The 26,146-nt window shown below is 37.7% G+C and overlaps 1 protein-coding gene across 2 annotated transcripts in view; it reads left to right on the top strand.

The window, feature by feature from the left end:
* kif16bb (kinesin family member 16Bb) overlaps positions 1–7,778 on the top strand; it is a 56,550-nt gene extending 48,772 nt beyond the window's left edge. For both annotated transcript variants that reach the window (XM_087279562.1, XM_087279561.1), the window contains 2 exons: positions 2,277–2,355; positions 4,652–7,778. In XM_087279562.1, coding sequence (XP_087135688.1) covers positions 2,277–2,355; positions 4,652–6,751 — 2,179 coding nt within the window. In that variant the 3' untranslated portion in view covers positions 6,752–7,778. The remainder of the gene's footprint in view (positions 1–2,276; positions 2,356–4,651) is intronic.
* The last annotated feature ends 18,368 nt before the right edge of the window (positions 7,779–26,146 follow it).

The raw sequence follows: 26,146 nt of genomic DNA, 5'->3' as shown, positions 1-26,146 counted from the left end.
ATCTAGCCAACTCGAAAATATTTAAATTGCGTTGTCTGTGTTATAATTCATCTGCAACAACAACTGAATGTGTAAAACGTGAATAAAGACAAGTTTGGTCATTAACATCTTAATAAATGATTATCCAAAGACCTAAACAGATTTCTCTGCATGACAGAATGGGAGATTAAGCCACTGGTGCGTCTCCAAGAAGGTACGAAATTTAATATGGCAGAAATGTGGATGATATGCGGATGAGATATGTCCCAAAACTTGCATACTCTTGTGTTACACACTCAAAAGTATATATTTTTCCTTCACAAAAAAGTACATAATTTTAGGATGTAGTATAAGAATGCAAATTTGGATGCAGCATGTGACTAAATGATAATTTTCAAACGCATGTTCAAAGTTCTCAACTCATACAATTTATTTTCTTTCATTTTTTGTGGAAAAGATAATTTCAGTGGATATCACTCGATGTACAATCATCTGCAGTTGGACACAAACTATTAAAACCAGTCAATTCAGCATCTGTCTGCTTTTCAAACATTCAGTAATACAACGTTTAAGAATGAGTTTGCGTTTCACCTTAGTCTCTTGTCTTCAGTTTTCAAACACAAATTGCACCAAATGCATTAAGTCATGTAATGTTAATTGAAATGTTGCAGATTTAGCACAGCAAGGTTTCCTACTTCTGGTATTAGGTGCATAAATTGGCTGAATTGTCCACAGTGAAAATGAGTGATGCCTCATCGCTATTTGAGATGCAGTAGGTTTTTATTCATGCATTGTTTTGTACATGGAAAGTAGCTTGTTTATTTGTGGATATTTCTCAGCATAATGCATTGATTATACCTGCGTGTGCTGTGCACCAACTCATAGTCTTGAAATATTACAGCTTGGGGTATTTGATGTAGCTCTTTATTGACTTTTGCTGTTTGTCTGGACATTGATTAAAAGCTTTAGTTCTCTTGTGTCACTGTTATGTTATTGAATTAATTGTTTCTCCGGTACACAGAAAAGTAAAGAAAAGGAAAGCAAGTCATTTTGTATAGCTTACGGGGGGAAAAAGACTTAAATAACAATGCTGTTGCTAATCGTTTTGTGAGTCCTAGTTTATGTAATGAGTTAGACGCATCAAAAAGTAGATTGACTTTAGCATTTGCAGGAGCAGCAACATGAAAAGCTGCTGGAAGCCAGTTACCTGGATTCCAGTTCTGTAAACTCAGAGGGTGACAGAAAGACAGGAGAGACCCTGGGTGGGAAAAGATCACAGACAGGCTGTAGAAAGGAGAGACTGCATTAAAAGGTGAATATACAGCAGTCAAGAGCAAAAGAAGACACACTGCTTGGGTAGAATCCGAGAGGATGTTTCTCAGGGACACCAGCCAAGGTTCAGGGTTTCAGTATCTTATCAAATGATGTGCACTGGGTCTGTATTCTAGAATCTAATTTCCCACTCCAATGACTAAATTCTGTAAGGTCAGTATTAAGTGTGAGTAAATATGTATGTTTTGTGTGTGTCCAAAAATCCTGCTTATACCTTTAGCTGTGAAATAATTTACGAAACTGTCTTTTTATGTTGTGGCTGAGTGTGTGTGTGTGTATTTGAAAAGCCCTCAGTAGTTGTTCAGTTGTTCAAAAACCCAAGTTCAAGTCTGAGATCAGTGCCCTTCTATTGTTTTCTTCTGAGGGCGTTTCTGGCATTTTACAGGGTTTTTGACTTGTACATGCTCTGTTATCCAACAAGTTGTGTACGAGGCTCCATTAAATATTTGGCTCTCTGTCCAAAAATCCTGTTGAGCTTGACAGAAAGTCATCTTCGTTTCCCAGCAAGCTGCTTTTCCATCCCTGTGCGAACAGTCTGAGAATGAAGTGCTCGTATGTAAATCCTCAAATCTACATGCACACGTTCTATTTAATTTCACAGCTAGCTGAGTGGCCCTAATCGCATCCAGACATTTGGGTCCTTTGCTATTCAAATCTAATAGACGCTTCTGGAGATGCGGGACATTGTGGAGTTTTGTCTTTTTCGCTGTGCCGCCTGTTGGAGGTCTCTTGTGTCATAACCGTAGCAAAAATAATTAAAATCGCTCATCAAAACAAAGAGCACAGCAGCGTGGTTTTGAATATAAACCTAATTGCTTCGCTCTTTTGTGGCCATGCTTCAGTGTAAATATCATTTAGAAGAAGTAGCCTTTTTTCACCCCCTGTAATCCTTGTAATATAATTACAAACATTAAACTTCCGTTTTGTTGAATCATCTAAAATGGAGATTTTTTTCCCCCTTACAGCTGCAGAAAGGTTTCTGACCAACACGAAGGTGATGCAGATGCTCTAAAAAGCAATACTTTCTCTGGAGAGAATCTGAGGGTAAGCATGTGTTGTCAGACTCAGTTGCTTATTAAAGGTGCAGTAAGTGATCTGCCTAAATGCTAACCCATTAATATCTTTCAAAGACAATCCTTCCCCTGTCGTCCAAAGCCACGCCTCCTGAAATCACAAATGCACACATTAAAGATTACAGACCAACTAAATCATGTCATTCGCCAGTTAGAAATTGTATTTTATGATACTACAAATTTGAACGAAAACTGTATATCTAGCACGTTTTCAGTTATGTCGCAAAACTTGTCATCACTCTCTCATCAGTCTCACTCATTACTCTCACACGCTTTTTCCTAAAGCAACTATTATTTGCTTAGTGATAAGCCGGCGGGCTGCAGGAAATACATTTATTAATAAGCCATTCTTGCATGCTATTTCAGACTGAATATTCAAAGTAACATGATAAACAATATAGGGAGCGCATCACAGGTTGTCATTGTTCAAAAATGAACCAATGTTATGTGAATATAAAACCAACTTTAGCTCAGTAAGGCAGGCTAGGTGGAATAGCGCTATTTACTGATGTTTTGTTGTTTAATTAAATAAAAATATACATTATCGATGCTGTAAAAAGACCCTTATGAAACTGAAAATAGTCACATCAATCATTCGCTGTAAAATTTCAGTTGCTAAACAACACTTCTGTGCATATAACCCATTCGTAGGAACACAATCTACATAAGCTTTGCGTGGCTAAAATAGTTTTAAAACATAATATTACCTGTCTAAAAGAAATACTTAAGCCATGGTGTCGTCCTTCCTCCAGCTTGCAAAAGTAACTCCAATATTGATTCAGGATTTTAAAAAGTTTTGATTCGACATTTGTTTTTACCACTGTCACTAGTATCCACATGAACGCGCATTGGCGGATCTGCGTGAATGGGTGCGTAGTTGTTTAAATCTACATTTGCTGACAGACAGATTGGGATACTTATCAGAATTATGGGAAATGTTGGCCTGACAAAAATTAATTGGATTAACATTTTTTTGTTTTATGCCTTACTCAGAATATAAACATACATATAAATACATGTAGATAATTTAGTTTAATCATTACTGTTGGCATGTGAAGAGACTTTCATCCAGCTCAACAAAAGACAATCCCCTACTGCACCTTTAATGCATCTGTTTCGCTACTGGATTAATTGCATAGATTTATACTCTTAAAAAAAACTATACTTTCAGAAGAAAGTCAGAGGTGCTAAATGTGTTTGCAACTGGCTGGACAGTAGCTTGATTCTTATAGCTTCCATATGGGGACAGATGATTAGGAATATGCCATTAAAAAACAAGCATACTGTAGATGGAGTTGACTATAGCCTAAAGGCAATAAAACTGCCTCAGGGACCTTGTGGGGGCTAGAACTATTTTTGTGTTTGCACTTATAATTATAAAAAAGGCTATGTAAATTTAAGTAACTGTAATCATACTGTCGTGCTGTTGCTGTCATGTTATTTGATTTCCGCTCATTATTTTGTTCAATTATCACAGTGGTTGTTTAAATGTTAGCCACACTGTGTCTAATATAATTATTTAGGCCATAATTAATACTGCTATTTCCTCAGTTCTTAAATAAAACAATGACATCAGAAGTATAAAGTTTATTATATCTGCTGTGAATGTTTACCATTAAATTTTATTAAAGGTATTCTGAATAAAGACAGTGCATTCAGGATTGTTGTTTATTACCACAGACATTTGCGGTTATGTTTGTCTTCTAGTGAAATAATTAAAAAGCCAAGTACATCAAGTAGAAAAAGCCCCTCTTTCCACTTTTAGCTAGCAGTGATTATTATGTTTACATTTTGTACCTATTGGATGTGTTCTGCATGGCTTTATTACTACCCCCTGGAATGAGAGTGCATCAAAGCAATGGCTTAATCATATTTGGATCTGTGGAAAAAAGCAGCTAATGCAAATAGCATGCAGAGTTGTGCTTACAAATATAAAGATTCATAGAGTGTTTTCAGCCAATTAGATCTCAATGCTTTCAGTCCTGGCTCTTCCATTTATATTGGGTGAAGTATTTAGTCCACTTAAACAGAGATAAACAGATGTAAGATTAACAGAAGTGAGCAGCAATATAAAGAACAAAAGGTCTTTCTTCTGGGAGATAGTTTTTAGGTCAAAGAAGGTAACTGCATTGAAAGAGTCTCAAAAACATTTGCGTAAGTGTAGAATTCTCAAAACATTGTTAAAATACTTAATGAAATGCATTATAAAATGTAGTGACCTAATAACAAATCTCTCCTGACACTGGTCTCATTTTCCCCTATTACAGATTATTCCCACATCTCATGCTCCAGACATCCTCTTATCTCAAAACAAGACAGACAGTAGTTTCAGTGGACCTTCAGAGTCTCAGCACATTCCTAAGATGCCCAGGGCACTTACAGAACACTGTGCCACTAACAACCCTGTAGGAGATGCCAAAAGTCTGGGAAAGACGCTTCAGACAAGTCTCAACATCCGGTGGGAGAAACAGCTTTCAGCACCTCATAAATCAGAAACTGAAGCTCCGACAGTGGACATGGCAAATATGAAACTGGAGGGGGAGGAAACAGGGGTGCGTGAAGGACTTTGGGATAGTAGGGTACTTCAGGAGAGCTGTAACGGGACCTCGGGGCTCTTGGATGTCGAGCAGCAGTATCTCTGGCACCAGGTTGTGGGCTCAGAAGGGAGCTTGTTAGCTGAGGAATCCCAAACAAAGAGAAGGCACTCTGCCACAGGAGGTGGAGAAGGAGGAGTCTTTGTCCCCAGCTTGACTCGCTTGGAGCACTTTTCACAAAGGCAAAGTCCTCTTTCCGTGGGGGGCCAATTTAGTGAGCACTTTTTATCAAGAACATCTGTTGAGAGCCAAGAAGCCAAAGCCCATCCAGAGGGAAGTGGGTTCAGCTCTAGCCTGGGGAGCCTTGTAGGTAGAGTGACCTGGATGCTGACAGATGCTGGCCGTGTGCTTAACTCTTTAAAGGAACAAACTGGTGCTAGAGGAAGTGGTTGGTACAATCAAATGTGCTCATTGGTAAAGGATCTACCCTTGGTTCACCATATCCAGTTTGAAGTCTTGCTAGGACCACAGGCAAACCCAACACTGGATGCAACCCAGTTTAGGCGCAATCTGTCTCATAGTGACATTTTATCAGTACGTGAACAGTGTGTAGCATTGTCCTCCATGCAAGATCTGTCAAAGTCCAGTACAGGTAAATGGAAGAGTCCTTTGAGAGCTTTGGAGGCAAAACAGACAAAGGATTCAGTGACTATCCAGAGCAGTGAGGGATTGAAGGTATGCTGCCAAAGACTCCACCTCGTGCCTGAATCCTTGGTACATCTTCAAAATCTTCCACCACCGCAGCTTCTCTCCTGCCTTCACAGTGTCATCCCTGCCCCCTTGCTAATGGAAGAGCGAGTATTAGCTTTATACTGGCTCAGTGTAGCTACCTGTTCTCAACCAGATCCACAGCCAGCAGTTACTGTCATTTTCCAGACAAAGGTTTTGGTGATCACATTTGATCCTTTACTTGATTCTTCCAGTCCCACACACTCTTTAAGTGTTTTCTATGAACTATCCTTTCAGCAACTACTGGAGATAAACATAGGTTTTGCTGGGCAGTCAGTCAGACTGACAGGCAACACAGAGAGCAGCATACTTGCTTTGCACACATGCAATGCAGGCCTAACTCAAGAACTGTCCCAAACATTAATCAAGGCTATTTGCCCTTTCGAAAAATGGACACTAGACCATCCATTGCTGTCAAGTGACATTCTGCGTTTGTCCCTAGACTGGAGCTCCTGTATTAAGGACTTGGTCCTACCCTCTGGTGGACGCCTTACATGCTCTTTCCAAAAAACCTTGGCTAAGTTGGTTTTCGTGTTACATGGTAATATGAAGGGTGAACGTCCAGCACTTGCGGATGTGCAGCTACTTCTTTACGCAACTGTCAGATTTCGGCAATCAAGTTTTGAGCCTACTGTACCTGATTTACAAGTGGACTCTGAGCTTGTCCAGCTAGTCCTGACTGACACCCATCTGTGTCTTTTACAGGAGAATGCCATTTATTACCCACCTCCACGTTCAGTATCTGTAGTGGCACGGCAGGCCCAGTTCAGACTAATAGACTTTCGGCAGCGCTCTGAAGTTCGTTGTGTGCTGGTCAGAGAGGGATATGGAGGCATGTGTCTGGATGTGGTCTTGGCTCGTGCCAACCGGAAATCTGTTGGTACTGAAAATCACCCTCAACCTCCAGAGGTCTGCAGTGCTGATAAAGCAGCTGCCCAATCTCTTTCCAACCCTGATTCATCTCTCCGGAATGAAGTGTGGAAATTAACTTTCAGCAGCTCCGTTGAGGCCACCTTTCTGATTAATAACTTGTCAAACATTTGATCAAGGGCCTTCCAGCAAAATAATTAACAGCGTAGTGAGGAGAATTCGACAGGAGACTACAAAAAAGGCTGAGTTCACCGAAAACATGACAAAGTCTGTGCCTCTAGGATTTGAGAAATAAAGACATTTTATGATTTTTTTTTCTTTTTTTGGGGGGATTTTGTGAAATCCATCAAGTTGACTTGCCTTTTGACACTAGTAATTATTAAAAGTAGTGCCTATAATCAAGACTTGAAATTCATAAGGCTGTTTGAGATTGCACTGACATTATTAATGATGTTTATCTGGCAATAATAAATGAAGAATGGTATAATGGATCTTTAAAATGTATAATAAGTACCTGCACTTTACCTTAATTAACATGTTCATTCTTTTCAGTGCTAATTAGAGAATCTCATTTATGGCAATGTGCCTAATTTACATGTGTCTATTCCTGTGCGTCACAAGCTACTTTTACTGTAGATAATTGTCTCACATTGCACAATTTAAAGAGCACCTATTTTACTTCTTTTTCAAGATTTTTTTTCAAGTCTTTTGAGTCTCCAGAATGTGTACGAAAGGTTTCAGCTCAAAACACGAGTCAGATTGTGATTTTCGGCTCTGAACACAATGTACATGTAGCTGTTTTTGTTGCCTGTGCCTTTATTGCTAATTCTCCCCGCCCACTGTTCCCTCATGCCTGTCAGAGTGTGCCTCAATCTTCATTTTTGCTGCATCAGATAAACAGCACAGTGACAGACAAAAAGGAAGCAGATCTCACGTAATGTTTGTGAGAAATACTACAGTAAGAGCTTTCCCAATGATTATTTGATGTCTTTGTTGTGGAATTATTTAAAGTCTTTCTGTAATGAAGAGTCACACACAGCATTATAAAGTTTATGCAGACACACACAGACAGCAGACTGACAGCGTCTAACTTTGCACTGTTTTTGCACATCAAATGTGACAGAATACACGTTAATATCCACTGCTGTGTGAATATCCATTATATTAATGTACAAAATAAACCTGATTTAACGTCCACAAACTGGGACTGAAGCATCTTTTTAATTGTATTGACATGCGGCTGGGGTTATAAAGATGGTAACATCACTGTCATTCATTACAAACATGCACTGTTGTAAAAACATTTTAAACTTGTAAAACTCATCCCTGATCACATTGGATGATGATTACAGAGAGCTCAACAGATCTTGTAATCCAAGTTGCTTTGTACAAGTCCTGTCTTGTAGATATGATTACACTAGGGTTGGGCATCTAAGCTATAATTGCCGATCCGATACGCATCTCGATACAAAGAATACGATCCGATATATTAGCGATACATTTGTGGCATATTGCGATGCAACACGATACGATTCACACCCATATCACGATACAATGCGATAATTCAGCACTAACTAATTAGATCAAGTTTATGAGATTATGTGAAAGAGGATGCTGTGCCATTGAATGAGTTTGATTATTTATTAACCAAGCAAAACCCCTTTCTCTCAGAGCCAGAGTGTCTGTTTACAGTAGAGGGCCATTTTAGAACATAAAGCACATATTATTTAAGTATTTTCAAGATAAACAGAATGTATAAGTGCAATATATATTAAAAAAATATATATATGCACTCTTTCAACATAAAGGTTGAGCATTGCACAACAAGAATTGTGATTTAACTTTTCAACTATGAAAACAAGTTTTACAAAGATATATTGTGCCACTGAATATTCAAAACTTAAGGTGGTGAACTAGCAGTGTTATGCTGCTTTGAAACATCACTGTCACTGTAAACAACAGGCTAATAAAAATATAACAAACCAGCAATCTTCTTGCTGTGAGGTGGTCAAACGACCCACTGTGCCACCGTGACACCCATTATTTTTATCATTATTATTATTAATATTTTTATTATAATTAAATAAAAATTAACAGGAGGAGGTGTTTAAAACCTTCGTTCTCCGTGACACTAGGCTGAATATCTTTGCAGATGAACAATGCAATACCATCCGTTATTGGCATAGAGCGCACAAAACTGTTACGCATGGAAAAAAAAAAACTTGCAATGCTTTTCTCACCACTTTTGGAGCTGGTAGCTACAGTTGAAGCAGTGCGAAAGCCGGGGATGCAGGAACACTGGAAGATGCTTTCACAACAACACCGTGGCGCCGCTTCAAGTGAGATTTCAGATTAGTCGTACTGCCTGCGTATTTTACAGATGCGCGGCACATTTTGCAAATTGCATCTGTCCTGTCATGTCGTCCATCCTTAAATCCATAAGTTTGCTTGCAATACTTTAGATTTAAAACTCAGTGGGGAATAAAATGTTTGTTTTGCTTCCTGCGTTTTCTGAGGGCGCACCACTAGCTTCCTCCGCACACCTGATACACTGAGTTGTAGTGTAAGTGTACACATCCGCAAATCCGTTGCTAAGGCTTACTTTATGTAGGTCGATTAAATTATGCGCCAAAAACAGGTTGACAACACTTGCTAATAAATAAAAAATACATTCTATATTAAAAATATAAGCTGTATCTTGGAAAAACCGATGCATCTCGCAAAAACCGATGCATCTCGATTTGCTTCCAAAATTTCATTCATCCTCTGCTGCTCAATCGATGCACTCGCATCGTGCACGCGCATGACCGCGTATCGATACATATCGATTAATCTTCCCATCCCTAGATTACACACGTTACCACAGAGTCCTGTTAATACGCAGCTGTCAATCATTTTGGTGGCCCGGAAAACCGTACTCCTACATCACATTGAGCTGTGCCTCAAAATAGGTGGCATTTGGATCCTATTTTAAATAAAAAAAGAGTCTTTGTATCATTCCAATATGACTGTAGACACACTATACCTACACACAGTTTAGTCCAAACAGCTTCAAACAGATGATTTTCATCATAGATGCCCTTTAAGTCATTATGATGAAAATCCTGCATTAAAAACAGCTTCCCCCTTTCTGCATTTTTCACACTTTTCCTTAGTTTGTCTTTGACTCATATAGCCTTGCGTCACAGAGAATGCGTGTTGACCTGCAGCATCCAGCAGCTATCAGTATGCATCTCTTGAACTCATCATGATGTGGGGAGATGCCAGGGTCAAGGTGAGATTTTTCCCCACCTTCTGGGTCACTTAAGTTCTCAGTGCATCACATTGGTAGCTAATAGCTTTGTGGCCCCTTTTGTTTCAGACCCTGCTGTGTAAATTATTATTTACAGTTCCCCTGTGCCTCTTTTTTTGCCAGTCATGCTCCTTGTTGTAGACTTTATGGAACTGAAGAAGAGGGGTAGGAGGAAGACATTCGTTCTCCCTACCTTGTCTAAAAATGCTGCAGGAAATTATGGGCACTTGTACAGTGCAATCAGCTAGTGCTTTTCTTTGACAGAATGCCAGCAAGAGAGGGAGAGAGCTCCTTCCTTTTAATAAAAGTACATCATGTGCCTTCTCAGAAATCAGCGCTTTTCACCTTTTCAGACATGAAATACTGTGCGAATGAAATGCCCCCGCCTTACATTTCCCCCATAGAAAAAGTGCTTTTATAGCAGCAGACTGTAAGTAATATCATCTGTTATGTTTTTTTATAGCAAAAAAAAAAAAAAATTAAATAAAAAAAAATGCAGGCTCAGTTTGCATGAATTGTTCTGTAATCTAAGAACACACTTGCCCATTCATGTGTACTTTTAAATTTCTTAATTCACTCTTTTTCTCTTCAAAGTTCTTTTAAAGAATAGTAATAGTTTTTTAGAGAACTGGAAGTACTGGTATAATTTGTCTAAAATGATGTGCTCTCATACAGGATTAGTGGCCTTAATTAAATCTGTTTCATTTAACATGAAGTCAAGGTCAAATTTGAGAAAGGTCAAATTTTGAAGGTCAAATTTAGAGAAAGAAAAAAGAACATCCTGTAATCTTCAAAAGAATGGCATCTTTGATCTTTTTCAGCCGTAAGAGAAGTCATCTTTCGCTACTGTATTGTTTTTACAAAGAAAATATTTTGCAAGTAACTTTTAATCTAAATCTTGAACCTTACTCTTGTAACAAAATATGACTAATAAAAAGGTGTGAAGCACCAAATCGGCCCATATTAAAGTTCATTTGAACACTATTTTGGCTATTGTTGTTGTCCATGAATTTTCAAATGTAGAAGAAAAAAGCTAGAAAAATGTTAAGCTCTACATTATTATTATTATTATTATTATTATTATTATTAATAATTATATTATTATTATTAATGAAATGGCTAAATTCTAGAAGGTTGAATAACAAATGACAATAGTTTTTAGACTACAGTTTTTAATTTAAAACTAACAGATCCCTATTATTTTCTAATGATATGTGATGTAATAAATTTGTATTTTAAAAACAAGTATTATTTTGCATTTCTTTTTTCCAAATCTTTAGGAAATATTTTTGGTACGTAAAAAAGTGGGGTTTTAATGACCATCCAACAAGCTAATTCAGCTAAAAATAGTGCTTAAAATGTCACTAAAATGAAGTATTTAAATGTCATAATTAAACATAAAATGAGGCAAATAACTTCAAAAGCCTCCACTTTTGGAGAAAAAAGAACCACCCCTTTCACCAGGCTGGCTACAGACCTGTACCAGGTCCTATACCTGCTCATCCCTTAAATGATTACTTTAGTCAGTGCTCATTTCAACAGTTTATTTTGGTTCAACACAACTTTTGATTCTATCGTAAAATATTTAAACAAGCACTCAAGAAGTGAGCAATAATCATCCGCTTCTTAAATTGCATATAAAACATCAAGTAAAGACAAACAGTGAGTCATTGTGCCATTTAGCGCTAGAAAAGTGAGATTTGCTTGTTTTATTTGCTTGACAACTCTGAAGCTTGTAATAACTCACAACATGACTGCCTCATACAGCAAAAAGCATACAGCTGTGCTGTTCAGCATTATTGTATGTATTATTTTATCCAGTGTGTGTTTGATTTTTATATTTAATGTACAGTATATGCATGTAAATATGTAAATAAGACTTGTCCTGAAATGAAAGCTTTTTTCTATGAAAGCTTGATTAATGTGAAGAACTGTGTTTTACACATGTAGCCCTTCAAACTTAGTTGTTGTTGTTTTTTTTTCTCTCAATGCTTCAAATCAGGGGTGTTCAAACTCTTTCACGTAAAGGGCCAAAAACGAAATATCTTTATTAGCCGTGAGCTGAAAGTAAACATACCAAACAGCATTACATTAAAGTTGCCATGGGTAATTGCCCTATTTATTTCATAGTATTTAAAAATGAATATTTCCCAGTGTTGGGTTACAGCTGGAAGAACATCCGCTGTGTAAAACATATGCTGGATGAGTTGGCGGTTCATTCCGCTGTGGCGAGTCCTGATTCATAAAGTCGAAAAAGAAAAATCAATAAATAATCATTACTAATTATATCCAGTATAACTTTAAAAATATAACTTGTTTCAATATAAACAATAAAAGTGAAGAGTGGAGTTCAATGCTGAACACAGTCAAGCAGAATCTGCCTTTGCCTTGATTTGTTCACCAAAGTCTCTGCATTGTCATTCATCAGGTATGTACAATTAAAGTAAATCTGATTAATTTACAATATTAATTGAAGCATTTAATTGCAGTTAGCTTTTAACTATAAAAACAAACAAACAAAAAGATTACATTATTCAGATTTGAAAAAACAATCTCTAAACGATACCTATCATCCTCCCTCTCTTCTCATATGGGATGGCGGGCCAAATCAAAGGTTACCCTAGTTTGGGAATCTCTGCTTTAAATATTGCAATTTAAACCCAGCACATGCCCTGCATAAAACATTTGTGTGTATCATTCAAGAACATTGACAATACTACATCCAAATGTCTGTGTCCTGCCGTTTTGAATCAGATTGATATGAATGTTGATCCTCTCACTGAACCACTACCAATATTTTTCTGTTACTGTATGTCCAAATTGAACCATGCAGAAACTGATAAAGTGAAATATTGAAATATTTTATTTTAAGAGTAATATTAAATAAAGGAGGTATAAATGATTATATTAATACAGGCATGACATGATTGATGAGCACATTATATGAACAACACTAATGTTCTTAAAGCATTCAAATATTTTGGTTATAGTCTAGCATATGAAGCGAGCTTGCGTCGAAGGCACGGTTTATTTGTGTGACATGGCACTGCGATCATTCACTAGCTTTAGAGCTACAAAACCTCACGCATCATTAAGCTAATAAAGAAATGACAGTGTGGTACTTTCGTTCCTCTATTGTGCAGATAAAGAAAACGCATCCATCTCTGTGATGAGCCAAAAGCTTATTTCAGCTTGTTTTATTTGATTCCGAGTCATCACATAAAAGCCTTACAAACACAGTTATTGCAGAACAGGAGCTGTGTGACTCTGGATATCATTATTCATCCCAACAGCATCCCCCAAAATTTGCTGGCTACCGCGATAACAATAGTAAGACGGCGTATTGCTGTCATGCTGGTCAATCAATTGTACAGGCCGGAGGGCTCTCAGCCACTCCAGTCTCCTTATGGATGCTTCTTGAATGCTTTATCCATCACATTAGACGCGAGGCTGTTTGAAATATAACAAATAAAGGAAAGATGACAGCGCAAATAGAAAGGCCTCCACTTCCCGCTCAGCACCGCTGATCAGGTCAAGCGGACAAAAGGCGAGGAATGATGTGTGAGTTCTTCTTTTTTTGCGGAGAAAGTGTGTGCGCACGAGTGGAGCTTCTCACCTCGTCCAGCGAGACCTCTTATCTTGCCTTTGCAGGCCCTGCGAGGTGGGATGCGTCCTCTTTCATTAATATACTTCACACCTCCTCTGCTTTAATGGCTTGAGGAAGTGCCCGGTGCCTGATGGGAGAAACAGGTGGGGCCTCTTGGTGAGCTGACAGCTCCGGAGAAAATTTCTCATTTTAGCCTCCTCGTTGCTTCGCTCTATCTTTCTCACTCTCCTTTTCTAAGAGAGCCATCAATCATGCGTGTATGCCTTTGTTTGTAACCTTAGCTGCTTGATCCCAGAAGATCCATCAAGTTAGAGTACAGTACATTAAGTTAAACAGTAACGACATTGAAATATGGTGCGGTTTCTTCTTTCTAATAGGGCCTCTAAAAGGAAAGGCATATTTAGTAAGCAGAAATGTATAGGGGAAATTATGTGAGCGAGAGTTAATATATGTCATGAAAACACAATATTCCAGGTGGAAGTTTATATGTACAGTGCGCAATATAAATGAGTACAACTCATTTTGAAAATAAATATATTTTTATCAATTTCCCAGTGAATATATAGGTACTATCTTTTGATACATTTGATCAAAACAAATTAATAAATTAAAATATTTTGTTAAATATTATTTTAGTCACCAAAACTTACAAACTACAAAATTTTAACAAAATTGTATACAGTTTTTTTTGTCCCTCTTTTGGTTTTAAAATAAATATTTTAAAAAATGCCCTCTAACATATACACTACCTGACAATCTATATTATTGTCGATTCCAGCTGTAAGAGCAACAAATATTAACTTGACTTCTAGTTGATCATTTAAAAAAGTGTCAGATGAATCATCGAATGAACTGTAATTCAAAAACAAATACTACAGAAAACCTATTGGAACCTGCATGGACCCAAGATTCTCATAGAAATCAGTCAAGTTTGGTGAAGGAAAAATCATGGTTTGGATTTACATTCAGAATGGGGGCATGCAAGAGATCTGCAGAGTGGATGGCAACATCAACAACCTGAGTTATCGAGACATTTGTGCTGCCCATTACATTACAAACCACAGGAGAAGGCAAATTCTTCAGCAGGATAGCTCTCTTTCTCATACTTCAGCCTCCATATCAAAGTTACTGCAAGCAAAGAAGACCAAGGTGCATCAGGATTAGCTAGCCCAGACACCAGACATGAACATTATTGAGCATGTCTGAGGTAAGATGAAGGAAGATGAATCTAAAGAATCTTGATGAACTCCTAAAAAGAACGATTTCTTTGCTATTCCGGGTGACTTTATTATTAAGTTATTTGAGTCATTGCAGAGATGTATGGATGCAGTCCTCCACGCTCATGGGAGTCATACACAATATTCATTCTTTTTCCTCAGCACTATGCCCTATTTTCTATATTGAACATTGCTTAGACAACAGTCTTGTCACTTGACAGAAACAAAGTCAGACTACTGTCCTAACTAAATAATTAAAAATCAAGACATGATCATATTTTATTTTGGTAAAATCAGCATAATCTAGAGGCCTTTTCATATAAGCCACTTCTGATACCAAATGATCAACTAGAAGTCAAGGTACTATTTGATGTTCCTAAAACTTGGATAAGGGACAAGACTTTTGTCAGGTATTGTATATTTGGGTGTACTAATTTTGGGCTGGCGGTGCAGTGGCGCAGTGGGTAGTATGTTCTTGCCTCACAGCAAGAAGGTCGCTGGTTCGAGCCTCGGCTGGGTCAAGTTGGCATTTCTTTGTGGAGTTAGCATGTTCTCCCCAAGTTCGTGTGGATTTCCTCTGGGTGTTCCGGTTTCTCCCAAAAGTCCAAAGACCTGTGGTACAGGCAAATTGGGTATGCTGAAATTGACCGTGGTGTATGAGTGTGTGTGAATAAGTGTGTATGTGATGGGGTGTGGCTGGAAGGGCATCTGGTGTGTAAAATATATGCTGGATAAGTTTCAGAACTAAGCCGAAAAGAAAATTAATTAATGAATAATTTTGGCCTGTTATCATAAGATTGTTAGATTAGTTACAAATTTGGCTTCACTACCAATTTAATGTACATGAACAAATATAATATTGTAAATCTTCCTAGAAAAAATAAATAAATAAAAAATTTGGTTACTTGATGCAGCCATTCATGTGTCTATTTTGAGAGAACATAACGTTTATGTTTGCTGTTTGTTTTTAGTATTTTTGCTTCAGTATAACAAATATAAATAATAATTTAAAAGGGTTATTAATATAAATATACAATACAAAAATACAATACAGGGTTATAATATATACACACAGGATTATAAACAGTTGCCATTGTATAAACTGCTTGTAATACAATTTTGCCTTCATAAATGTTGTACAATTTTCTGAATATTCTGTAGTCATTAAAAGAAACTTATGCAAACTGTTGCCATTATAACCAGACCTAAAGTCTACAATCCTAAATTTAATATATAATTAAACTAAAATAATCAAATTTTAATTACCTCATCTGTCATGATGCTGATGTATTGAGTTTGTCCAAAAACATCCATAAATGATCAGCTGCTTTCTTTACTGCTGTTTTCTCTGTTGTTGTTGTTGTTTTAAGGAAAGTGCCACAAATATCTCCATATTCATCTACAACATTTATCAGTTGCTGCAAAGTAGATATTTCCAACTTAATTTTACTTTTGAAGAAAGCACAAAACATTGTCCTGAGAATATAAGGACATTGAAATGCTTAGTCTGAGCATTGAAAACATCATTAGTTTGAGCACTGACAATATGTTTCTGGTTAAAGTTCGCAATGATAACAATAGTTTCTGAATGCTACATACAGTACAGCATTCTGAATAACAAGAATAAAATTGTTGTTCCTTATAATGTAATTGGTGACATTTTTCATTTAGGTGATTTTTCAGTTATTTTATTATTATTAGCAGTTGATAATGTGATCTTAACATGCATAAAAGAGCTAACATAAAAATGTGTCATGCTTTTTGTTAAATCAATGAAAAGTGCACATTCATTTATATTTCATTGTTTTGTTGTGAGTTTGGAAAGACTGGTAGGTAAGTACGTGACGTGACATACACATCAGCACGTAGATTAACATTTGTCTAGATACACCAGGTAAGAGGGTGTGTGCCAACCTGTGTATTTTTGGTTTAATTGTTAGTCAGTGTAGATTAGATAGGACGTCTTTGATGTTGAAGATTTCTTTTTTATATCTTGTGTTTATTAGAATAGATTAGATGGGATTTGTTGGAAATTTTAGTAAGACTGGTTTTGTTTCGTTCTTTTATTTAGCGCCACCCATAGCCAGTCTTTCTAACATTTAATTGTTTATTGTCTTTAACCTTTGCATACATTGCAAATACCTCACTCACTGATTCACACTCACCTTTTTTTGTAAAAAAAATCACTTATTTTTCACTGTATTCTTGCTGTCCATCCTTACTTTGTATCACAATTTGTTTGTGAGTTTTTTGCAATTACCAATTCCTCTGTTAAATGTGCAACCCCACTCCCTTAGACAAAAAGGGGTTGTAACAATAATGAAAAGTTCTGAGGGCCTTGCCTCATAGCAAGAAGGTCGCTGGTTCGTTGGCGTTTCTGTGTGGAGTTTGCATGGTCTCCCTGCGTTTGCGTGGGTTTCCTTCAGGTGCTCCAGTTTTCCCCAAAGTCCAAAGACATGCGGTACAGGTGAATTGGGTAGGATAAATTGTCCGTAGTGTATGAGCGTGTTTGTGTGTGTGGATGTTTCCCAGAGATGGGTTGCGACTGGAAGGGCATCTGCTGCGTAAAAACTTGCTGGATGAGTTAGCGGTTCATTCCGCTGTGGTGACCCCAGATTAATAAAGGGACTAAGCCGACAAGAAAATGAATGAATGAATGAATGAATGAATAAAAAGTTCTCTTCTTTGCAGTACTGTTAAAACAAAACTTTGTCTCACTTACTGTGTGGCATTAACGCAAAGCATATTATTGAAAATGGCTTTTAAAGCATCTGAAAATGAATGAATAAAAGAAAAGGCTATGCAGGAACAATATTAAAAGCATAGTTCACTCAAAAATTAATATTCTGTCATCATTTACTCACTCTCATGCCATTCTATACCCATATTCTTTCCATCCGCGCAATGCAAAAGGAGATGAATGGGGAAAGTAAGATATGGTGACTTTAACTGTCAAGCTTCAAAAAGCACATAAAACTACCATTAAAGTATCATTAGTCTATACGACTCACAAGATATAATACAAGCATTGAGTGAGAATTAACACAAATTTTAAGCCGTTATTCACTAGTAATGATTCATGTATAAATGCATTTTTACATAAGTGTTTAATGCAAGTGAGGGAATTCAACAACAAAAAAGTATCCTCAAACTTTATTTGATCTCATATGTTTTTCTTATGTTTTTTTTGTTTGTTTGGCTAAAGCTACAGATTAAAGTTAAAGTATTTATTTATTTTTTGACTCTCAAAGTAGCCTTTCAGTTATGAATCACCAAGGACTACACTACCTGACAAAAATCTTGCTGTCAATGACAGTTATAAGAGCAACAAATATTACCTTGCCATCTAGTTGATTATTTAGAAAAGTGGCAGAAGGTCGATTTTTGGAAGACCTATTGGTACCCGCATGGACAGAAAAGTCATGGTTTGGGGTTACATTCAGTATGGAGCGGTGTGAGAAATCTGCAGAGTGGATGGCAACATCAACAGCCTAAGGCATAACATTTGTGCTGCCCATTACATTACAAACCACATAATAGCGCTCCTTCTCATACTTCAGCCTCCACATTAAAGTTCCTGAACACAAATAAGGTCAAGGTGCTCCAGGCCAGCCCAGTAACCAGACATGAACATTATTGAGCATGTCTGGGGTAAGATGAAGGAGGAGGCATTGAAGATGAATCCAAAGAATGTTGATGAACTCTAGGAGTCCTGCAAGAACGCTTTCTTTGCCATTCCAGATGACTGTATTATTAAGTTATTTGAGTCATTGCAGAGATGTATGGATGCAGTCCTCCAAGCTCATGGGAGTCATACACAATATTCATTATTTTTCCACTGCATCATGACTTTATATTATATACACATTATTTTTGTTAAGTGACAAGACTTTTTGTCTCTGCAAAGTCGGACTTTACTGTCCTAATTAAATAATTAAAAATTAAAGGCATCATCTATTCATGTAAAATAAGCCTAGAAAGCCTTTGCCTTTCATATAAGCCACTTTTGATATCAAATGATCAATTAGAAGTCAAGATATTATTTGTTGTTCCTAAAACTTGGATAGGCAACAATACTTTTGTCAGGTAGTTTATAGTTTTAGCTAAAAACGTTCCAAAATATCACAACAGATGGCCCGAGGGAGAATACATTTGCAGCAAATGATCATCTTTTTGCTAAGCTATACCTTTAAAAAAGTCTCATAAAGTTATTTCATGATAGTATTAAGAAGAGAAGTAAGGACTCAAGTGCAGAACAAATAAAACAAAAATCTACAAAAACAATTCTTGGGAGTAAATCATTTACTACAAACATAAGCATTTAACTTGGCTTGACAGAGAGAAAGGACACAGGGGAACATGACAGTAAACACAAGGAAGCTATAAGGACAAACAGGACAAGAACATACGGCCAATGAAAACTGATTAAGGGTGTACTCACACAAGGCATGGTTTTCTTGAACTCTGCCCAAGAATAATTGTCCTCCCGCCTCTCTCCCCCGACGGTCCTCACTCACATTGTATTTTAAGCCTTCTGAGTCTGAGCACGCTTATGTCATTGATGCTTCGACTGTTCAGTTAACAGAAGAAAAGGACTCAACACAGTGGAGACTGCTTTAGTTATATTGTTTTGTGTTATTTTTAGTTGTTTGATATGAAGTGAAGGGCGATGCAGTGGCGCAGTAGGTAGTGCTGTCGCCTCACAGCAAGAAGGTCGCTGGGTCACTGGTTCAAGCCTCGGCTCAATTGGCATTTCTGTGTGGAGTTTGCATGTTCTCCCTGTGTTTGCGTGGGTTTCCTCCGGGTGCTCTGGTTTCCCCCACAGTCCAAAGACATGCTGTCCAGGTAAATTGGGAAGGCTAAATTGTCCGTAGTATATGAGTGTGTGTGTGTGGATGTTTCCCAGAGATGGGTTGCGGCTGGAAGGGCATCTGCTGCGTAAAAATGTGCTGGATATGTTGGCGGTTCATTCTGCTGTGGCGATCCCGGATTAATAAGGGGACTAAGCCAACAAAAAAATGAATGAATGAATGATATGAAGTGACTCAGTGAAAAGTTTTTCTGAAAAAATCCTCCACCTTTGACGCTCATAAATGTTCATAGAATCCTCGTGCTGCACAAATTAGGAGGTTTCCTGAAGGTGGCAGCTGATGTGCAGCGAGGGGTTTGTATGTTTAATAAACTTTGAAAGTTTTTGTTTCTTATAAAGTAAGAATAATTAATAAATCCTTGTGAATGAAGTGATTTTGGGTCTTCAATTTTGTGCTTAGGTGCACTTTGCACACACACTACAAGCGTACCGTGCCAAAGCCCAACCAAACCATGCTCTAGCTCTTCCAACTGGGCCAGGGCCGGGCAACTGAACCACACCTGGGCCCGATTCAGAGCACTCACACTTGTCATACAATGCCATCTCAAGACACAATACTTCATGCAAACACAAGCATATGATAAGTTAAAACACTTACCTTGTGCTCACATACAGTAAGTAGCATGCATGTACGGATCCATGAGCCAAACCATAATAAACTTGACAAAAGCACTGAAATTGAACAGCAGGCAAAGGACAAATGACAAACCCAAGTATGAGAGAACACGCAGCTCGAGTGCACCCAAGATCACATGTTCAATGCAGAGTCAAAGACAGAAGAAATGAGTGCAGGATCCGAGAGATCTCAAGCTGAGGAAATCATTTGTAACAAGACAGAACTAGTGTCTGGACTCTTGCATACAGCGAGTGGCAGATGGAGCAGCATTCATTCATTCATTCTTTTTTTTTCGGCTTAGTCCCTTTATTAATCAGGGGTTGCCACAGCGGAATGAACCACCAACTTATACAGCATATGTTTTACGCAGTTCAACACAACATCCTACAATCATTCACACACATACACTACAGTCAATTTAGCTCACCCAATTCACCTATAGTGCATGTCTTGTGGGGGAAACCAGAGCACCCAGTGGAACCTCACACGAACACGAGGAGAGCATGCAAACTCGTCACAGAAATGCCAGCTGACCCAGTCTAGGCTTGAACCAGTAACCTTCTTGCTATGAGGAGATCGTGCTATCTACTGTGCCACCGTTACACAAACATGGAGCAGTATGAAAAACATAATTTGATTCAAATTGTAAATGTTTTCGAAGAAGAAAGCAAGCCAAAAGCTCTCCCAGCACATGGACTTGCTGACCATATTCCATTTTTATAACTGTAGTCTTGTACACAGCTCTATTTTTGTCCCATGAAAAAGGTCACATTTGTGACCCGGGACCACAAAACCAGTCATAAGTGTCTGTTTTAGGAAAATAATTGCCACTGGCAGAGATAAAAACTGGAATTTGATAAAAATGATTTTAATTTAATTGGAGAAAATAAAATTGTGGTAAAATATTTGAGAAGTGAGGCAGTGGCGCAGTAGGTAGCACGTTCGCCTCACAGCAAGAAGGTCGCTAGTTCTATACTCGGCTCAGTTGGCGTTTCTGTGTGGAGTTTGCATGTTCTCCCTGCGTTCGCGTGGGTTTCCTCCGGGTACTCTGGTTTCCCCCACAGTCCAAAGACATGCGGTGCAGGTGAATTTGGTAGGCTAAATTGTCCGTAGTGTATAAGTGTGTGTGGATGTTTCCCAGAGATGGGTTGCGGCTGGAAGGGCATCCACTGCGTAAAAACTTGCTGGATAAGTTGGTGGTTCCTTCCTCTGTGGCGACCCCGGATTAATAAAGGGACTAAGCCGACAAGAAAATGAATGAATGAATATTTGATAAATAAAATATTGAGAAAAATATTAAAAAATGAGACAAACGTTTCAAAACATGTAAACGTGCGACAAACAACACAAGACAGAAGATTAAATGCAAGACACAAGTACATGTGCATTAAAAAACAATTGCATGTACCGTGTGCTCACATAGTATGCGGCATGAATGTTCAGATCCCAGCGCCAAAGCCAAAACTGAAAATGACGCACAAATGACAAACCCAAGGATGAGAGAGCGCACGACTTGAGCACACCTGAGAGTGTATGCTTAATATAAAGACGCAGACCAAGACAGGAGTAATGAGTGCAAGACCAAAGAGAACTCAAGCTGAGCAAGTCATTCATGACAAGACAGAACTACCGTCCAGACTCTGCCACCGAAACAAGAGTGGAATAGCAAAACCCTGACAAGTTCTAGCACAGAGGGCACTTTATAAGTTTTACTGTCTTTTCAGTGAGCAAATCTCAGCAAAGCTCCAGTGATTCCCTGTATGTTAATTCATGTTAGCGAAACACTGGTCTGCTCCTTTAACCTCTGGATTCCACATCTCATTATTGAGACTCTGTCTATTATAGTCAGGCTAGTCTCGGCATCGGCCACTCTGATGGAATTTGGCAAGTAAGGAGAGCCTCATAGGAGAAACCCACACGCACACACACACTTATTATGCCAGCCCTGAATGTCATCCGGCTCTTTGAGCTGTGGCTCATTTGTGAATGTCTGTCCTCTGGCCAAACGTATTTCTCTGCCCTTTAGAAAGATGATGTTGTCATCTGATGTCATTTTTTAAATTGCAACACTCTATCCCATCACCCCCTGTGCACTCGCTCCCTCCCTCTCTCTCTTGCTTCCCCACCCGCTTTCTGGACTCTGCACAAGGAGTCACATTAGCATTTTGCAGAAACCGTGAGACATTTTGCCACTTTCAGCTTTGTGACAGATTTCACAAGCTCAATTTTAACCGTTGCCCTGGGGGGGCAGAGGCACAGTTTCCATCTGTTGATAGCGTAGCTGAAGCCAGCAGGTCGTTTAAGAAAACTTCCTATCCGGGCTGCCAGCTGCACTCAGACTCTAGATATGGAGTGTTCGTTTCGGGCCCTTGTGGTGCTGGGCTGGGATTTCACTCGCTGCGTGAAAACGTGACAATTGGAGCTTCGGCAAATGCAAATGAAACCAACACCGGAGATATCAGATGAAGTTATGTTTGGAGATGTTCTGCATGACAAGTTAAATTAGGTATACTTTTGAGCGCAAATTATAATAAAAATATGCTCGCGCTTAGCATGACCCCACATATTGAATACACCTTGCATACGGTGAGTGGCAGATGGAGCAGCGTGAAAAACACAATTTTATTCAAATTGTGAATGTTTTATAAAAAGCCGGCAAGCCAACAGCTCTCCTAGCACTTTGACTTGAGTTGACGTCACTTCAGGGTGCTCACAGGTTTTTATTTCTTGATAAAACTATTATTATAGGCATGATTAATCTCTTATTTGCAATGTATCCATCACTCTATAGGGTGATCATATCAAGTTATTGACCTGGACAGTCTTGTGCACTGCTTTATATACAGTGCTATGTAAAACCAGTGCAAACCCAGTTATAAGTGTCAATGTGTTAGGATAATATTTGGGAGAGATACAATCAGGAATCTGATGGTTCAAAAATATCTAAATTCTGAGAAAATCATTTTTAAAGTGGACCATATGAAGTGCTTAGCAATGCACATTACTAATCAACTTTAAGTTTTGATATATTCATAGAAGGAAATGTATAAAAATTTGTAATGAAAAATGATCTTACTTAATATTTTATTGATTTTTGGCATTAAAAAGAATATCATATTTTTTGAAATGTGTTCATTTCTGAACCCTATTTATTAAGGTTTTTTTCCAGGCTAAACCTAATTAACTGTGATAATGAAGAATATAATATACTTTGTAAAACTAATTTATCATACAGTAACATTTGTTACTATTTTTATCACAGCTCCCATTATTTTGGGCCTTTAAGGTCTATTTTACCCCCCTTTCTCAAGATTTAAGTCTTTTGTTTTTCCAGAATGTATCTGTAAAGTTTCACCTTTGTGAGAAATACTACAGTAAGAACTTTCCTGCTGATTATTTGATATATTTGTTGTGGAGTTAATTCAAGCCTTTCTGCAATGATGAGTCACACAATGTTGTTACAAAGTTCACGCATACACACACAGACACACACAGACACAGCGGACATTTTTGCACGGCAAATGTGACAGGATACACGTTAATGTCCACTGCTGTATGGATATCTATTATGTTAATGTACAAAATAAACCTGATTTAACTTCCACAAACCGGGATTAAAGCGTTTTTTTTTTTTATAATTGTACTGACATGCGGCTGTGGTGATAAAGTAAAGACGGTAAAATCACTATAATTTATTACAAACATGCAGTTTTAGAAACATTTTAAACTTGTAAAAACTCATTCTTGATCACATTTGATGATGATATTGTCACAGATTGTTTATTCTTTGTTGCTTTTACATAAATACATAAGATTACTTTAAAAGATTTCAACAAAAAAGAAATTTTTTTTTATTTAGTAAATAAAAAGTAAATTCTTTACTTACACTCAAGTGGTTCTAATCGTTTAAAGGTTTCTTTCTTCTCTTGAACATGCAATCCAAGACCTGTGAAGACATGATGCCAAGGTGTTCATAATCCTGGACCAGGCCATATTCTCAGCTGACGCTGTGGTGGTCATGGAATGGAGAGAATGAGACTGATTCCTAAAAGACCACAGTGAAAGATGAGTCTTCACACTGATCCAGTGGGCCAATATGATCATCCCTCAGTGACCTACTCACACCTGCAGTTCTCTACAATGGACGTCCAGTGTTCTCCATCCTTCGGCACCTACAGTATACTGCAGCTCTGCACAGGAAGTTTGGCTAGAGGAGAAATGGTTGTGCCAAATTGAGCCTGGTTTCTCTCAAGGTTTTTTTTTTCTTCTTTTGCTTTCGTCAATTGCAAAGTTTGTTCCTTCCTGTATTTGTACTGAGTATTAAAAATATAAACAACTTTTACTCTCTACTTGACTACATTTTTGATTGAATACATGTACTCTTTACTCCACTACATTTAAACGGACGCTTATTGTTACTCGTTACATTGTGATTGTGCGCGACAAGTCGGCATCTTTATCTACCATGGCTAATTTGTTGGGCGAACGAGACGAGAACTGCAGGATGCTGAAGTTTACTAAGTTGTAAAATAACACTGATCCTCTTTGTTTAATTTTAATACAGAGAAAACATCCTGATCACTTGAAAAACTACTCAGAATAAAAGTATAGCCCCCCTTTAAGACTGAGAAAGGTGAATCACATGAAAGTCAGCAAAAAAACAGATTTGTTTGTGCATTTTTTTACATTTGAGGTTGATAATTTTTGTTCTATTTTTTAAAATATATTTTGTTCTGCCATTTTGAAACATTGAGGTGTTCAATTGAATTTTTATATTGAAGGAAATAAAACCTTTCTTGGGTGTTCTTTGAGCCTACTGTACATTCAGTATGAGTAAAATACTTAAGTTCTTTTAAAATTGGATAATTTAATACTTTTACTCAAGTCTTATTGGAATTGGTGACTTGTAACTTGTAATGGAGTAACTTTCACAGTAAGGTATCTGTACTTTTATTCAAGTATGGTTTTCAGGTACTCTTTACACCTCTGCTCAAAAGTATATTAGTACCTACACATTTTAACAGGAACTCTTTTGTACTTTTTAGGTACTGCAATATAGTATATTGTATATACCCTTATTGAATATACCCTTGAGGTATTAATATAGAACTTTTAGGCACAAATTTGTACCTTTTGTAAAGGTGTACATTCCTTTGTATTTTATAATGTACATTCATTATTAATTAATTTAATGCACATTAATACAGTATATCATTTAATTTATTGGCTTAACAATTGCCTCCATGTATCCTCATTTTCAGTCTCACGTCTTTCATAATGACCCGTCCGTTAGCATCGAAGTCATCTGTCACTGTAAATTGTGATAGCAAATGTTAGCTCGTAAATACCCCTGTATGTGTGGCCGGTGTAAATGAACTCCACCCAACTTCTGTTCACTCTTCTCGCCTCTCTACAGTCTTGGCACTCGTATTGTTTTCTCTGCCCTCCAGCGCTCCAGCAAACAAGACAAGGTTGTTTTCTGAAAGCCGCTATGCTTTCCTTTTTGTGGCCTCTGGGTTTGGAAGGACTCTCCATCAGAATGCTGATGTCAGGGAAGTTTCTCCCTCCATCTTTGAGTCTCTCACTGTCATTTCTTTTTGACTATGCGCCTCCAATGTCAAGTCATTAATCACTTTGCAGAAGTTAAGTGTGACTGCAGGCAGACATGCTGTTATAAATTGCACGAGCAAGAGAAGCCGTAATTAGTTTGCAACAAACTTGATTCATAGGCCATGTTGTGTAACTTCTTTATTCAGATTAGGGTTTTTTTCCGGATGGATAATTAGGCTACTTGTGTTTTAAACAAACATGATTCTAGTACTAACAAGCAAGCCTAATTGGTAAATGTTTTTTTTTTTTTATAGGAATAATCTGACGAGTGTGTCCCCGGTGTGTTGAAAATGGTATAATGTCTTTGCGAGGCACCTTGGAGGAAAAAAAGATAATTAATTTCAGTTTTAGCTATTT

Source organism: Danio rerio, chromosome 13 (genome assembly GCF_052040795.2).
Source record: "Danio rerio strain M-AB ecotype USA chromosome 13, GRCz13ab, whole genome shotgun sequence".
Taxonomy (NCBI): Eukaryota; Metazoa; Chordata; class Actinopteri; order Cypriniformes; family Danionidae; genus Danio; species Danio rerio.
The sequence above is the reverse complement of the archived record's forward strand: the minus strand, read 5'-3'. Positions and strand labels throughout refer to the sequence as shown.